Here is a 17,820-nt window from a genome sequence, read left to right as displayed (position 1 = left end):
CTTCTCACTTTATCTTAGCCCATATCAGTTCAATGAGATTATACTGACAGGAAGCCATATTACTTCAAGTCCCAGTTCTGCAGCTAGATCATCAGACTCATAACTTCTCCCGAACAGGCTATGAAGGCCCAACGGTACAGACCGGCCACCGTGTCATCATCCTCAGTCCACAGGCGTCACTGGATGCAGATATGGAGGGGCATGTGGTCAGTACACCTCTTTCCTGGCCGTATGTCAGTTTCCGAGACCGGAGCCGCTACTTTCAATCAAGTAGCTCCTCAGTTTGCCTCACAAGGGATGAGTGCACCTAGCTTGCCAACAGCACTCGGCAGACTGGATGGTCACCCATCCAAGTGCTAGCCCAGCCCGGCAGCACTTAACTTCGCTGTTCTGACGGGAACCGGTGTTACCAAAGCGGCAAGGCAATGGCTCATCAAGCTCATACCGCCTACAAATGCAGCTGCGATGCCTAACAAGGAAATCAATTCGCCCATCATGTGTGTGGGATCATGGGGTATGCTTTTGCTCTGCAGACATTCCAAAATGTCAGCTTTATTGGAATTTGTGTTGGGAATTTTTTCGTTAACCATGGAACGATAGTTTGCATTGTTCATGACTATCACACACCCTTCTTCCAGGCTTTGAAGGAGATCGGTGAACCATTCCCCAAATACTACATTATTCATCTCTTGATGATAATCAGCACTGCTTTTAGACTGAAACACCAATTCCGCTCCTCTATAAAAAGGTATTTGGCCGATCGGACATGGCAGATTATCAGACATGGTCCTTTACCTAAAAGGACCTTTAGACCACAGTTTCTGTTAGAATCCTGCCAGATAATAGTTTTTTAAGTGTTGGGTATTCACTATTATCATAAAATTCGTGATCTGAGCAATGGATTACGTCTTTCTGGAAATAATCCAACCCTACGACAGGTTTTTGGTGTGCAATGTTTTTTACTTTGCCCTAGGTCATCTTCATTTTCGATTATACTTTTATTGGATTCCTCACAGATACGTTGCACTATTCTTGCCGAGACCTGACATGCTATCTCTCAAAAAACCACAAACCTATTCCTTGGCAGCTTTCCAGCGCTTTGAAGAAATTAAACACATTATGCCCAGTGTCCTTAGACTGGCGCCTAATACCTCTCAGGCTCATCATCATGCACAGTTTGAATGTAAACGCATAGATTCACTCACGCACTTTTGTTGCATAACTGCAGAAGGCATGGTTACTGCACTGGGAGAGAGTGCAAAAGCTACTGTGGAGGGATGGTCGCGTGAGGTGGGGAGAGCGGGACAAATGACCTTGAGCTGCCTGGCCAGATTGAGAAGAGTATAGAGAACACTCACATTACTCATAGTCCACCACGCTCATCGACTGGGAGTTTTAAGGTCTCTGGAAGTATACCCTACTCATGATCTGTTTCTTTTCCTTTTATTATGTCTGTAAAAATGCAAGCATCCTTTCTCAATAATTACGCTTGTTTACTTTCTCAGTAAGAACAATTACTTCTCAACTATTACAATTGAATATTATTTTGATAAAATACTCTCGAGCTGCCAGCGGCGTCAAGTGGTTCAATATCCACGAGCTTCTAGCAGAGTACTCCTCGGCCATTGTCGATTGTCTTTTGGTTTCTATACAGCTGCACTGCCTTCTGTGACGTCACTGGTGCTCGATCCAACGCCATATACAGCAATGTATCCGTTGTCGCTCGCTGCGATCGCTTCAATCTTCCGCCGTGCTTAGCTGCTGAAAGCCACCTTTACTGAGGATGATGTCATAAATTGTTATCTCGATCGCTTCTATTATTACTCAACCTCAGAACCTACTAGTATTTGTCCGTGTAATTACAGGCGTTTCGCCGAGTGTAATACGATTTCCATTTTCTAGAGAGTAATCTGCTACCACTGATTTCTCATGGTACTCAAGGAGAAAATATCTCTCTCGTTCTAGACAACGCTGTTTAATAGAACTCACAGTATGTCCGACATAAAGCTGCCCACACCAACACAGTATTTTACACTGAAGAGCCAAAAAACAGGTATGTCTGAATAATATCGTGTAGCGCCCCCGGGAGCACACTGAGGTGCCGCAACACGACGTAGTATGGACTCGACTAATGTCTGATGTAGTGCTGGAGGGAACTGACACCATGAATCCTGCAGGGCTGTCAATCTGTAAGAGTACGAGGGGGTAGAGATCTCTTCTGAGCAGCACATTGCGAGGCATCCCAGATATGCAAATAATATTCATGTCTGTAAGTGTTTAAACTTAGAAGAGCGTTCCTGGAGCTACTCTGTGGCAACTCTGGACGTGTGGGGTGTCGCATTGTCCTACTGGAATTGCTCAAGTCTGTCAGAATGCGCAATGGACATGAATGGATGCAGGTGACTAGATGGGATGCGTACCTATGTGTCACATGCCAAAGTCGTATCTAGACATATCAGGGGTCTCATATCACTCCAACTGCACATGCCCCACACCTTTACAGAGCCTCCACCAGCTCAAATGGCTTTGAGCACTATGGGACTTAACTTCTGAGGCCATCAGTCCCCTAGAACTTAGAACTACTTAAACCTAACTAACCTAAGAACATCACACACATCCATGCCCGAGGCAGGATTCGAACCTGCGACCATAGCGGTCACGCAGTTCCAGACTGTAGCGCCTAGAACCGCTCGGCCACTCTGGCCGGCCAGCTTGAACAGTCCCCTGCAGACATGCATGGGACTGTTGTCAGTAGGGGAACAAGGTCTGCTCTGGTGCATTTTGTTAGTGTAGGTTGCCTACATCACAGGCAGGTATGCACTCAGGGGCAAACCTTTGATTCACAGGTACTTAACCTATCATTCTCCTTTAATTGACAGGTACGTAACCTATTGTTCTCCTTTGATTGACAGCTCCTTAACCTATTGTTCTACTAAAAGGATCCTTTCTTTTGATTGACAGGCATTTATCCTATTGTTTCTGCACCCCCTCCACTCCCCTCCCCCCTCAAGAAACCTCCCCCCTCGCTGCTACAGGTACACTTTCAGGTCTGAGTTATTGGAATAGCCCTTCTCACTCTTATCAATTTGATTGACTATTTAATTAAATTGATCAGTTAATTAACCTCTCCCCTTCTGGTAAACCACCTCACCTGCCACCCTCCCTCCTAGAAATTGGTGGGAAAAAGACTCATCACACCCTCCCTCCCAGAAGTTGGTGGGAAAAGACTCAGTTGATTGGTCATTTGGAGGGAATTCGATTGTAGTGTATGGAATATTGTTTAAATAATTTAAACAATGTATGGAATATTTTCATTTAAACAATTTATGGGATTCAAAGCAATGTATGAATTATATGGAAAATGGTGGCCCTGTGGTAGAGAGGAAGGGTCTCATAACAGGAAATTCAAGGACATATTGTTTATCTATAAACAATTCAGTTTGCAGAGGTTGGAAATCTATTCCTCTTCATTCTCAGCTGTTTGGAAAGATGTAGATCTCGTAAGAAGTAATTTAATGGGGCAAACATGTTGCATAACCTAATGTTTGGCACTGCACTCTGGGTGCCTTAACCAAATGTTTGGCCATTTGTCAGCACTTAACCTATTGTTCTGTTAACTGGATTTACATGTCACCTCCATAACCTTAAACTATATTACCCCCTTTGATACCATATTAAATTATTAGTTATGTCCTCCCACCATTTTCTTGTACACTTTTCGAATTTCACACACTTTTGAACGCCATTTCTGGCGCACTCTTCTCTGTCACCCACCCCCACCCTCTTAAACTATTGTACTGCATTTTACATAAAAATTATGCAAATTAACCTAGTGGTCTGCACCTAACCTGCTCCTCTGCTCCATGTCAGACAACCACCCACACCCTCCCGTTATGTACCGCTAACACCATGTTGATATAAAAAATTTATACAAATTAATTAACCCTTTCATGGATAAAATTCATTTTTTACAGATTTTTAAAATATTTAGGTGATAACAGTTTCTTTTCAGTCCCATTATTTTATTGTCACCACCAAAATATTTTTTAAGTTCTCCATTTTTTCACAACAGGAAGTGGGACACACATGTCCCATGAACCAACGCAAGATACCTTTTCTGCTGACTGACTGATTTTGTAATTTTATTTTTTTAGCCATAAACAGGATTTTGCCGAGAATAAAATAACTACAAATTCTACATGCATATAATCTTTTTATTTGTGTAGAGCAAGTGTAAAAAATATTCATTACATTTAAGTTTTCATGATACATGATCAATACTTACAAAACTTTACATGCCATGAAACTTGGACAAACATGGTGTGGCACAGAGTGGTACACCACAAGCAGTGCAAACAACTTTTGTTCTCTTCTCTTTAGAGTTTGTGCTGCAGAATCTGCATCGCTTCCTAGTGCCACTGTCTTTCGGTACATGTTCGCCTACGTTCACGGGCCGGAAGTCATCTGGCACACTAGAGACTCCTCTCTTTGCTGGGAAGAAAGTGGGCATTGATCCCCTCTTTTTCCTGGATGAATAGCCATTAATCAATTGTCTTGCTAATCTTTACAAATAATGTCTACTGGGACACATGTGTCCCACTAATTTTATTTCGATTATAGGATAGTACAGTCGCTGAGAAGTACATTCCACACTGTATTTGTACTAAAAAATGATTATTAAGTTAATAATAAGATGAATTACTTACTTCAGACATCGCTGGAAAGTGAGAAATGATGAAAACTGAAGAATGACACAAATAAGTGGCGTTGCAGCGGCCATATATACACGCCAGTCAACAAAAGTAGTCACCGCTTCTCTATTGCTTTGCAGTGCAGTCCCGATCTTTTTCTTAGGTTCAGTATAGTCGTCCCTAGATGGCAGCACCGTGCAGAGCTGGGTAACATATATCCCGACACTCGAACTGGCGCTCAAAGTTAGTGGGACATATATGACCCATCAACCACGAAAGGGTTAAATCGATATCATTCACATGTATGGGGTAGTTTATTAACTCCCGGCATCATACTGGTAGGGGAAATCGATGGAATATAGTTTAAACAAAAGATCGCTACTAAATAACACATCCCCATAACCGACACGCGACGTCGACGTCGACAACGCCGCACACGCTGCCAGGAGTCGGGAGGCACCACGGTTGCTGCGGAGTGATGAACGCTGGAGTGCGAGCAACCGCCCTCACGCCACTATCACCTACAGCCAGCAGGTGAAAGTCACGTCTATTTTCGGATATACAGTTAGAATTCTTCGAGTGTTGTACTGACATCACATCTCTATGTAAATAAGAACCAAGTCATCCTCTGGCTGCTGGGGCAATACCTCTCAACCTGTGGTTAGTGACATCACAGGTCGTGCTATAGAAATCTGTTCCAATGCTTCCTAGAATAGCAGAGGGTGCATTGTTCCTAGCGATCCTAACCGACATGCAAGCTGCGTCTTGCCTTGCACGCATGCTTACTTGCCTAGCGTGGCTGATGCATCGCCGCAAAATGTTCGTCCTGCTGCCAACATGTTGTTGTTGTTGTGGTCTTCAGTCCTGAGACTGGTTTGATGCAGCTCTCCATGCTACTCTATCCTGTGCAAGCTTCTTCATCTCCCAGTATTTACTGCAACCTACATCCTTCTGAATCTGCTTAGTGTATTCATCTATAAGATTTTTAGCGTCCACGCTGCCCTCTAATGCTAAATTTGTAATCCCTTGATGCCTCAGAACATGTCCTAAAAACCGGTCCCTTCTTCTAGTCAAGTTGTGCCACAAACTCCTCTTCTCCCCAATTCTATTCAATACCTCCTCGTTAGTTATGTGATCTACCCATCTAATCTTCAGCATTCTTCTGTAGCACCACATTTCGAAAGCTTCTATTCTCTTCTTGTCCAAACTATTTATCGTCCATGTTTCACTTCCATACATTGCTACACTCCATACAAATACTTTCAGAAAAGACTTCCTGACACTTAAATCTATATTCGATGTTAACAAATTTCTCTTCTTCAGAAACGCTTTCCTTGCCATTGCCAGTCTACATTTTATATCCTCTCTACTTCGACCATCATCAGTTATTTTGCTTCACAAATAGCAAAACTCCTTTACTACTTTAAGTGTCTCATTTCCAAATCTAATTCCCTCAGCATCACCAGACTTAATTCGACTACATTCCATTATCCTCGTTTTGCTTCTGTTGATGTTCATCTTTTATCCTCCTTTCAAGACACTGTCCATTCCGTCCAACTGCTCTTCCAAGTCCTTTGCTGTCTCTGACAGAATTAAAATGTCATCGGCGAACCTCACAGTTTTTATTTCTTCTTCATGGATTTTAATACCTACTCCGAATTTTTCTTTTGTTTCCTTTATTACTTGCTCGATATACAGATTGAATACCATCGGGGAGAGGCTACAACCCTGTCTCACTCCCTTCCCAATCGCTGCTTCCCTTTCATGTCCTTCGATTCTTATAACTGCCATCTGGTTTCTGTACAAATTGTAAATAGCCTTTCGCTCCCCGTATTTTACCCCTGCCACTTTCAGAATTTGAAAGAGAGTATTCCAGTCAACATTGTCAAAAGCTTTCTCTAAGTCTACAAATGCTAGAAATGTAAGTTTGCCCTTCCTTAATCTTTCTTCTAAGACAAGTCGTAAGGTCAGTATTGCCTCACGTGTTCCAACATTTCTACGGAATCCAAACTGATCTTCCCCGAAGTCGGCTTCTACTAGTTTTTCCATTCGTCTGTAAAGAATTCGCGTTAGTATTTTGCAGCTGTGGCTTATTAAACTGATTGTTCGGTAATTATCACATCTGTCAACACCTGCTTTCTTTGAGATTGGAATTATTATATTCTTCTTGAAGTCTGAGGGTAATTCGCCTGTCTCATACATTTTGCTCACCAGATGGTAGAGTTTTGTCAGGACTGGCTCTCCCAAGGCCGTCAGTAGTTCTAATGGAATGTTTTCTACTCATGGGGCCTTGTTTCGACTCAGGTCTTTCAGTGCTCTGTCAAACTCTTCACGCAGTATCGTATCTCCCATTTCGTCTTCATCTACATTCTCTTCTATTTCCAGAATATTGTCCTGAAGTACGTCGCCATTGTACAGACCCTCTATATACTCTTTCCACCTTTCTGCTTTCCCTTCTTTGCTTAGAACTGGGTTTCCATCTGAGCTCTTGATATTCATACAAGTGGTTCTCTTTTCCCCAAAGGTCTCTTTAATTTTCCTGTAGGCATTATCTATCTTACCCCTAGTGAGATAAGTCTCTACATCCTTACATTTGTCCTCTAGCCATCCCTGCTTAGCCATTTTGCACTTCCTGTCGATCTCATTTTTGAGACGTTTATATTCCTTTTTGCCTGCTTCATTTACTGCATTTTTATATTTTCTCCTTTCATCAATTAAATTCAATATTTCTTCTGTTACCCAAGGATTTCTACTAGCCCTCGTCTTTTTACCTACTTGATTCTCTGCTGCCTTCACTACTTCATCCCTTAGAGCTACCCACTCTTCTTCTACTGTATTTCTTTCCCCCATTTGTGACAATTGTTCCCTTATGCTCTCCCTGAAACTCTGTACAACCTCTGGTTTAATCAGTTTGTCCAGGTCCCATCTCCTTAAATTCCCACCTTTTTGCAGTTTCGTCAGTTTTAATCTACAGTTCATAACCAATAGATTGTGGTCAGTGTCCACATCTGCCCCTGGAAATGTCTTACAATTTAAAACCTGTTTCCTAAATCTCTGTCTTACCATTATATAATCTATCTGATACCTTCTAGTAGCCGGCTGGGGTGGTCAAGCGGTTCTAGGCGCTACAGTCTGGAACCGCGCGGCCGCTACGGTCGCAGGTTCGAATCCTGCCTCGGGCATGGATGTGTTTGATGTACTTAGGTTAGTTAGGCGTAAGTAGTTCTAAGTTCTAGGGGACTGATGACCTTAAAAGTTAAGTCCCATAGTGCTCAGAGCCATTTGAACCATTTGAACCTTCTGGTATTTCCAGGATTCTTCCATGTGTACCACCTTCTTTTATGATTCCTGAACCAAGTGTTAGCTATGATTAAGTTGTGCTCTATGTAAAATTCTACCAGATGGCTTCCTCTTTCATTTCTTTCCCCGAATCCATATTCACCTACTATGTTTCCTTCTCTCCCTTTTCCTACTCTCGAATTCCAGTCACCTATCACCATTAAATTTTCGTCTCCCTTCACTACCTGAATAATTTCTTTTATCTCATCATACATTTCATCAATTCTTCATCATCTGCAGAGCTAGTTGGCATATAAACTTGTACTACTGTAGTAGGTATGGGCTTCGTGTCTATCTTGGCCCCAATAATGCGTTCACTATGCTGTTTGTAGTAGCTTACCTGCACTCCTATTTTTTTATTCATTATTAAACCTACTCCTGCATTACCCCTATTTGATTTTGTATTTATAACCCTGTATTCACCTGACCAAAAGTCTTGTTCCTCCTTCCACCGAACTTCACTAATTCCCACTATATCTAACTTTAACCTATCCATCTCCCTTTTTAAGTTTTCTAACCTACCTGCCCGATTAAGGGATCTGACATTCCACGCTCCGATCTGCAGAATGCCAGTTTTCTTTCTCCTGATAATGACGTCCTCTTGAGTAGTCCCCATCCGGAGATCCGAATGGGGGACTATTTTACCTCCGGAATATTGTACCCAAGAGGACGCCATCATCATTTAACCATACAGTAAAGCTGCATGTCCTCGGGAAAAATTATGGCTGTAGTTTCCCCTTGCTTTCAGCCGTTCACAGTACCAGCACAGCAAGGCCGTTTTGGTTAGCGTTACAAGGCCAGATCAGTCAATCATCCAGACTGTTGCCCCTGCAACTACTAAAATGGCTGCTGCCCCTCTTCAGGAGCTGCACCTTTGTCTGGCCTCTCAACAGATACCCCTCCGTTGTGGTTGCACCTACGATACGGCCATCTGTATCACTGAGGCATGCAAGCCTCCCCACCAACGGCAAGGTCCATGGTTCATGGTCAACATACATCTCAGAAACGTTAATCGTTCTCACCACTAAAAGCTTTCATCATGTCTGTGCACGCTCGCAAAAACACCATTAATCATAGAATCATTCTTCTAAGCACAGACAGTGGGAAATCAGAACAATTACGCAAACAGAATTCGAAGGACTGTCTTACAGAAGAGAAAAGTTATGGGAATTTTTTGATATCCTACAGCTACTGGTCTGGAGATGTCCTAATGCCACAGTGGTGGATGAGTGAGGGCATCCCAACCAGAGATGGGTGGTCTGCTTCAACTTGTCTTTGAACACTTGCTTTCTCAGAGTGAGTGTTATCAGTGTAATAAATATACTATGTCAAATCTGTCCCAAATCAAATGGTTCCAAAAATAAATAAAGTACACTCCTTCCTCTCTCCAGCAGCCCAGTGCAGGCTGAGTCCTGTTCCCACCATTTTCCCCTCCAGACCACCATCTTGGATTACATCCCGAGAGGGACGACAGTGCCCTCTGGTGATGGTACTGTGTACTAGGTCAGTTGGACTCCAGACCTCGTGGTTAACACACTTGATGGTGGTACTGCCTCTAAACTGAAAATAGACTTATGTCCATCCTGTCCAGCATAGGCTCAGTCCTTTTTCCGCCAATTCCTAGGAAGAGGTGGCAGTCGGATGAGTTAGTTTAGTGGAGGTAGCCCAAGTGACCTATTTTCCCACCATTTTCTTAGGTTAGTCGAGGTATCCTTGATGTGTTGCATTGTCGTGCTGGAATGTTAACTTCCCGCCATTTTCCAGGGGAGGGGGTTATTTTAGTGGAGGTAGCCCAATTGACCTATTTTCCTGCCAAAATTTGAACTTCCCACCATGACGTCATTGCGACATTGCCACAGTATCGCTGCCATCTTGAATACGCCATTTTGAATAAATTTGCCAACAATGCAATGTGGGGTGGTGCTCTCTTTGTTCTACTACTAAGGTCAGTCCATACACTTTCGAGTATATACCTGTCAATGTTCCCCAGCCCAACAGTGATACGATCTTGAAGTTCAAGCAATATTGTCGGAAAAGGTGGAACGTACACATTGCCTTTCACTTATCCCCAATGAAGAAAACAAACTGTGAGGTTGGGAGACCTTGCGGACTACCTGTTCGGAAGTTCATTGCTCATATGGCGATGCAGTTCTCTATGTCAATGAGGCAGAGCTCCGTCTTGTTGGAATATGAAGTGTGCATTGCAACCACTCTTGTAACATGTGTAGGTGCATCATATCCGTGAAAGGTTTCCCAGGGAAGAAGTAGGGTTCTTAAACGTTGCTACATGACACAGTACAGAAGACATTCGCCTTTGGAGGACCTCTTTCAATCTCCACTGTAACACTGGGATTTTCCGTTCTCCCTGTGAGGACGCCGTGACGATTCACTTTACCGTTTAGGCAGAACATCACCTCACCACTGAACACGTCATCTTCCATTGCTTTCTAGGAACGTTCCTAAAATTCGAATCTAATGGTGCGGTCGTTCGGCCGTAAACGTTGCAGCAGTTGTGCGCGATACGGTTCCTGACGTAATCGCTTCCACAGAATCTCGCACACAGTTGCCTGAGGAATGCCCAGTTCGCGACTTGCTCGCCACGTCGATTCGTTTGGGCTACGACGGAATACATCTCGTGCCCTCTCCACCGTTTACTCTTTGGCAGGTGGTGGCCCAGAGCTTTTCCTTTAACGGAGGCAGTTTGTGTCCTTGAACTGTCGATGCTATCGCAGAATACTTTGTTCGGTCAGTGGCTCTATCTTGTACTGTCTTCAGAATGCACAGATTCTGTTCACACATACTGCAACACAAAAATTGCTTTCTGTTGATATAGTCACCATTTTGCAAGCTATTATCGCCCTGCCATCTGGTGAGTCAAAATGAAACCTGCGATGACATAAACAAAACAATAAAATATGCTCTTTCGATTGGTTATTAGTTATTGGGCATTATACAGGGTGGTCCATTGATCGTGACCGGGCCAGATATCTTACGAAATAAGCGTCAAACGAAAAAACTACAAAGAACGAAACTTGTCTAGCTTGAAGGGGGAAACCAGATGGCGCTATGGTTGGCCCGCTAGGTGGCTCTACCATAGGTCAAACGGATATCAACTGCGTTTTTTTAAAAATAGGAACCCCTATTTTTTTATTACATATTCGTGTAGTACGTAAAGAAATATGAATGTTTTAGTTGGATCACTTTTTTCGCTTTGTGATAGATGGCGCTGTAATAGTCACAATTTTAGACGAACAGTTGGTAACAGGTCGGTTTTTTAAATTAAAATACAGAACTTAGGTACGTTTGAACACTTTATTTCGATTGTTCCAATGTGATACATGTACCTTTGTGAAGTTATCATTTCTGAGAACGCATGCTGTTACTGCGTGATTACCTGTCAATACCACATTAATGCAATAAATGCTCAAAATGATGTCCGTCAACCTCAATGCATTTGGCAATATGTGTAACGACATTCCTCTCAACAGCGAGTATTTCGCCTTCCGTAATGTTCGCACATGCATTGACAATGCGCTGACGCATGTTGTCAGGCGTTGTCGGTGGATCACGATAGCAAATATCCTTCAACTGTCCCAACAGAAAGAAATTCGGGGACGTCAGATCCGTTGAACGTGCGGGCCATGGTATGGTGCTTCGACGGCCAATCCACTTGTCATGAAATATGCTATTCAATACCGCTTCAACAGCACGCGAGCTATGTACCGGACATCCATCATGTTGGAAGTACATCGCCTTTCTGTCATGCAGCATACATTGCACCATTCAGATTGCCATCGATAAAATGGGGGCCAATTAGCCTTCCTCCCATAATGGCGCACCATACATTAATCCGCCAAGGTCGCTGATGTTCCACTTGTCGCAGCCATCGTGGATTTTCCGTTGCCCAATAGTGCATATTATGCCAGTTTACGTTACCGCTGTTGGTGAATGACGCTTCGTCGCTAAATAGAACGCGTGCAATAAATCTGTCATCGTCCCGTAATTTCTCTTGTGCCCAGTGGCAGAACTGTACACGACGTTCAAACTCGTCGCCATGCAATTCCTGGTGCATAGAAATATGATACGGGTGCAATCAATGTGATGTAGCATTCTCAACACCGACGTTTTTGAGATTCCAGATTCTCGCGCAATTTGTCTGCTACTGATGTGCGGATTAACCGCGACAGCAGCTAAAACACCTACTTGGGCATCATCATTTGTTGCAGGTCGTGGTTGACGTTTCACATGTGGCTGAACACTTTCTGTTTCCTTAAATAACGTAACTATCCGGCGAACGGTCCGGACACTTGGATGATATCGTCCAGGATACCGAGCAGCATACATGGCACACGCCCGTTGGGCGTTTTGATCACAATAGCCATACATCAAAACGATGTTGACCTTTTCCGCAATTGGTAAACGGTCCATTTTAACACGGGTAATGTATCAAGAAACAAATACCTTCCGCACTGGCGGAATCGGAATGTTACGTGATACCACGTACTTATACGTTTGTGCCATCTATCACAAAGCGAAAAAAGTGGTCCAACTAAAACGTTCATATTTCTTTACATACTACACGAAAATGTAATAAAAAATATGGGTTCCTATTTTAAATAACGCAGTTGATATCCGTTTGACCTATGGCAGAAACATCTAGCGGGCCAACCATAGCGCCATCTGGTTTCCCCCTTCAAGCTAGACGACTTTCGTTCTTTGTAGTTTTTTCGTTTCATGAGATATTTGACCTGGTCACTATCAATGGACCACCCTGTATATTTGAAACTATGAGATGTCAAAACATTAAAATATTCTCTTTCGATTGCTTGTTAGTACAAATAGGTGGGCATTATATACTCGAAGCTATAAGACGCCAAAATCTGATGAATCACTTGTAATTACGCTGCATTTTGTTATCGGTCGTTTTATGAAAGATGTATGCTACTACTAATACGAATCTTCTTATGCTGTGTTTTTTCAGGAGGTACATGTTTCTACCAGAGTATCTCGCACCCTCCTTGGAATTTTTGCGACAAGAATTCCGTTTTCGGCCGGAATTGCAGAGTGTCGCAAGCGAAAAGTTACACAGGATTAGATTGGAGACAGCGAGCGCCACTGGCACAAACTACACCCAGGTAACTAAGTGTTTGTAAAGGGAACATACATATGATTTTACGGTTGGGTGTCCATTGTTTAGATACATAATACATTATTTTATAATTTTTAGAAACTGAAATCTTCTAAAAAGCTGCTAGTAGCCGCATTAGCTGTTAATAGTTCCTTTATTTATACAATCATAAACGACTCGTTTCCTGATGATTTAATCGTATCCTCAGGTGTGTACATTTATGAAAAATATAATGAGAATTAGAACGTATAATAATGCGAAAAAATAATGCAATTAAAGCAGAAAAACAGGGGAGCAAATGCTCACATAACTAATTTAACTATGGTTCATTGAAGATGCACGGTCTCCTAACGTTTGGATGGTGTTCGTGATCTCCCCTCTCATTCCTAATTTCTGTTATTGCCCACAGTAAGCAAAGCCTTTTATGAAAAATTTGAGAGGAGTGAAGATTATAATAAACTTTCTAGTTTACATAGATTTTCGGTTCGAGATGGCTCCAGTTCTTCTTGTCTAGGGGTCTGATTCTTGAAGCTGAAATTATCACATTTCAGGTCGTCATGGTTGAATTGATCTAAATAAAAAATGGTTTAAATGACTCTAATCACTATGGGACTTAACATCTGAGGTCATCAGTGTCCTAGACTTAGAACAACTTAAACCTAACTAACCTAAAGACATCACACACATCCATGCACGAGGCAGGATTCGAACCTGCGACCGTAGCAGTCGCGCGATTCCGGACTGAAGCGCCTAGAACTGCCCTGCCACAGCGGCCGGTAATCGATCTAAATAAATTTGAAGACTGTTGTTGCAGAATTTTTGTTGTTACGTTAAAATATTTTGTCACGTTTTAGTCTATCACACAGTCTTTTGAATTTTCACATTAACAAAGCCGAAATTACGTTATTCGCCCAAAATACAAAAATACTTCCGATCACATCAAAGTCATGCTTAGTACTGTTCACTCAGCGGAAATAAGGGTTTACAATTTTTCTTGACAAATGAATTTCTGTTAAGTTCGATTATTATTTCATAAACGAATCCAGAAATAAACATAGTAAACAGTACTATATTGCTTAATTAATAATAGAAATCTTAAGTGTGCCAAATAATTCACAATTTCAAATGTTTCTAAGAAATGATTTTAACTGTACATTCAGAGTGTAATACCGAAAAAAAAAGTAATTCTTTTTCTTAAATTTTAGGTTAAAATAGAACATATTGTGTATAAAATTATACGAAAATTTTCAGGAAAGGAGCTGAGGTAATACTGACCTGTCCAAAATTCGAAAAATAATACTGGTATCGACAACTACTGTTGAGGAAAAGTAATGCTAGAGGAGGACATCCAAAATTCCAGTGGGTAACCGCGTACAGTCGTGGACAAAACGAGCGAGACCCCTCGCCTTTTCGTTATGCTGATCCGCACGGCTTTAAAGTCTGCTACACAGCATAACAGGCAAGGCGACGAAGTGCTACCAACATACTATGCGCAGGCGTGAAATTGACAAACTATCTGAACTTTTTTAGACTGTATTCCATAATTTCTAAGACTATATTAATGCTGATTAGTGTGTTAAATACAACACGTAAACATAGGACAGAACTGAAAGAAGAAACGCTAATTTGTATGAAACGGACGAATAAAAATGAATTTCAGCTTATCCAGATAACAGACAAAGAACCCCAGACCGTTACGAATTAGCAAAATATTATCCGCATTCGCCCGCGAAACGGTCTGTGTCAACGTTCAGACCAGTCATACTGGATTACCATTGCTGACCTACCATGAAAGTGTGCAAATTTAGCAATGCGTGAAGATTCATAATGAAATTCACTTAAACATCATTCAGTGCCACACTTAAGTCAATTCCATTATTGACAGAAGCGGAAAAAGGAGGCAGTATCATGTATGAAATTCTACAAGAGTGTCATATTGACATCCACAGAGCGCCAGTACAGAATAAAGGTAGCGATAAATCGTATTGGGTGCGCGAGAATTTCTTAAAATTGCTTTACTGATATTCTACCTGCCTCCATAGAGATTAGAACCGAAAACAAACCAGACCTTCCTTTCACTATGCTAGCAGACAACCTAGGCAAACAGCCCTCTATTATTATCCCAGACATGAACAAGCCGGCAATTTCGCAATAAAAATCTGCAGTTTCTGTTGCATAGAGCTTTCTGGACTCAAAAACATGAATTTTCTTCCTTTATGTCACCACTTATGCGACAATCATTCGGGATGATTATCGAAATAACAAATTACTGTTATTAGAGAGTAAATTTTGTAGGATAATTCTGCACCACCCCAGGAAATAAACGGCTACATAGCTGCCAAACGTATTCTGCATTGTTTCGAATTCTCCACTAGACTCGCCACAGCCAGAAAACGTTCATTAGCAGAAGTGTTTCTTAAGCTAGCTAGCAATGAGAATGTTCGTACTTCTAAAACGCGGTGGCATTAATACTGGGATGTGAATTACCACGTGTATAGGCAAATACATTCTATTTGCATTCCTGTAAACGTGATTTGGATCGAAAACGTAGCTACGACTAATATGCTTATGTATCGACAGCAACTAGAACATTTCGAATAAAGAGTAGCGGGTGTTATTTATGCGGCCCTCATCTTCAGTGTTTTCGTTGTTAGGATTTCGTCACCTAAACCGGTAAAAACGGAACCCTACTAGTCTCACTTTCTTGACCGTCTATCGGTCTACCCAACCCTTAAAACCCGTTTACCTCCAGAACGGGTGGACATAATAAGCGGAAATGTATCGCACTTCTTGCTGTAACCGGTCCCTTGCTGGTGTAAAAAAGTGAGCTTCTATGTCAACGCAATCAAAAGATACGACGGTTTATGTAAAGAAAATTTACGCGAAAGGTCAAAAAATGGCTTCAAGAACTATGCGACCTAACTGCTTAGGTCATCAGCCCCTAGACCTAGAACTACTTAAACCTAGCTAGCCTAAGGGCATCACAGACATCTATGCCCGAGGTAGAATTCCAACCTGCGACTGAAGCAGCCGTGCGGTTCGTCACTGAAGCGCCTGGAACCGCTCGGCCACCGCAACGCGGCGAAACCCTACTCACCTCATGTATAATGATAATATATACTGTCTAGTGAGAATAAACTGTATTCTCCAGCAACTCAGATCGTTTGCTCACGGAACTTTTACGAAGCTACATTCAAACTTTGTCGAAGTCGTCTGCAATATCCATTACAAACACCCTAGGAACTTCGTATGCGATATCCACTTCTGAATACGCTGGCAGATAATGCAGTACTATAACAAGTAGGTGGGAACTTATTGTTATTGGTCCATGCATGACACTTTATTTCAATATCACTTTAACGCGCCTAGGTGTTCGTATATGGCTGAAATTAATGAACAAAAAGTAAATAAACAGTAAACAACTTCGATGTTCAGATCAAGTGAAAGTCACATGTCGTAATTACAACATAATTTCGTTGTTACATCTACATGACTACATCAACAGGATTTCTTTGCAATCCGGACTTACGTGCCTGGCAGAAGGTTCGGATTATTTCTCTACCGTCCCACTCATTAACAGTGTGCGGGAAAAGGGACTACTTAAATCTTTTCTTGCGAGCCTTGAATTACATTATTACTATGGTTTCTTCTTGTGTAAGTACCCTAGGAAATAATGTTTTGGCATTCAGAACATATGGTGGTGATTGAAATTTCGTGAAAAGATCTCGTGGCAACGAAAAACGCATATGTTTTCATGAATGTTACCCCAACTCGATTATCAAATCTGGGATCCTCTCTCCCCTATTTCGTGACATTACAAAGCGTGCTACCGTTCCTGGACGTTTTTGCGTGCACAGTCAATCACGTCTGTCAAGGATATTATAGCAGTGGACGGACAAACGTAGTGTAGGCAGTGTTTTCAGTTGGCCTGTTGCGTATTCTTAGTGTGCGGCCAATAAAACGCAGTCATTCGTTTGCCTTCCCCACAAAAGTATGTTTTCGATCTTTCCAGTTTAAGTTTTACTGGGTACTGAGATGAACTGACAGTGCTTCGACTTGTGTTTTGTCATGTAACCGAAAGTTAATTATTGTTATTGGACGCAGCTTTCGTGTTTAATGTATTCCTCAGTCAACAACAGTAGACTCCTCGTACACCACACATAACTGTTTCAAAGTATTAAATTGTTACTGATCTTACCATGTTGCAGTGGTCATCTTAACTTGCCGTTTTGAAAAAAAGGAAAATATTTTAGCGAAATGTAGCAACTAAGAAGCGGAGTATCCAAACAAACAAACGTTTCCGGTTTAAGTAGTTGCAGTAGGTCTACTACACAGTAACGTAAATTAGGAGCAAAGTCCATAAGTAGATCCTCATCAGGAAAACCAGCCCTCATAATGCAAAGTGCAACTACAACAAAGAAAGTTTCCAAACATGTCAATGAGTAGTCGAGGAAAGTGGACGCATTCTGTCTACTGAATCCCAACGCACGCAATTTACGAGGGGGCACGCCAAGTGTCAGATCCCGATCTTGCTTTTAACTACGCTCATTGAAAGAGGGGACAAAATAAGCTTAAACTCTACCGCTTCTGAGAAAACGACGGTCAAAGTGTTCAATGCGTTGTTGCTATAGTGTAGATACCGCTTAGCGGTTAAGGATTCAA

The 17,820-nt window shown here is 42.0% G+C and overlaps 1 protein-coding gene across 1 annotated transcript in view; it reads left to right on the top strand.

Moving 5' to 3' along the window:
• LOC126251913 (galactoside alpha-(1,2)-fucosyltransferase 2-like) overlaps positions 1-17,820 on the top strand; it is a 291,016-nt gene that overhangs the window by 130,404 nt on the left and 142,792 nt on the right. Inside the window, exon 4 of the mRNA XM_049952645.1 lies at positions 13,012-13,165. Coding sequence (XP_049808602.1) covers positions 13,012-13,165 — 154 coding nt within the window. The remainder of the gene's footprint in view (positions 1-13,011; positions 13,166-17,820) is intronic.

The sequence above is a fragment of the Schistocerca nitens genome, chromosome 4, assembly GCF_023898315.1.
Source record: "Schistocerca nitens isolate TAMUIC-IGC-003100 chromosome 4, iqSchNite1.1, whole genome shotgun sequence".
NCBI lineage: Eukaryota > Metazoa > Arthropoda > Insecta > Orthoptera > Acrididae > Schistocerca > Schistocerca nitens.
This window is presented reverse-complemented; position numbering and strand designations above follow the sequence as displayed.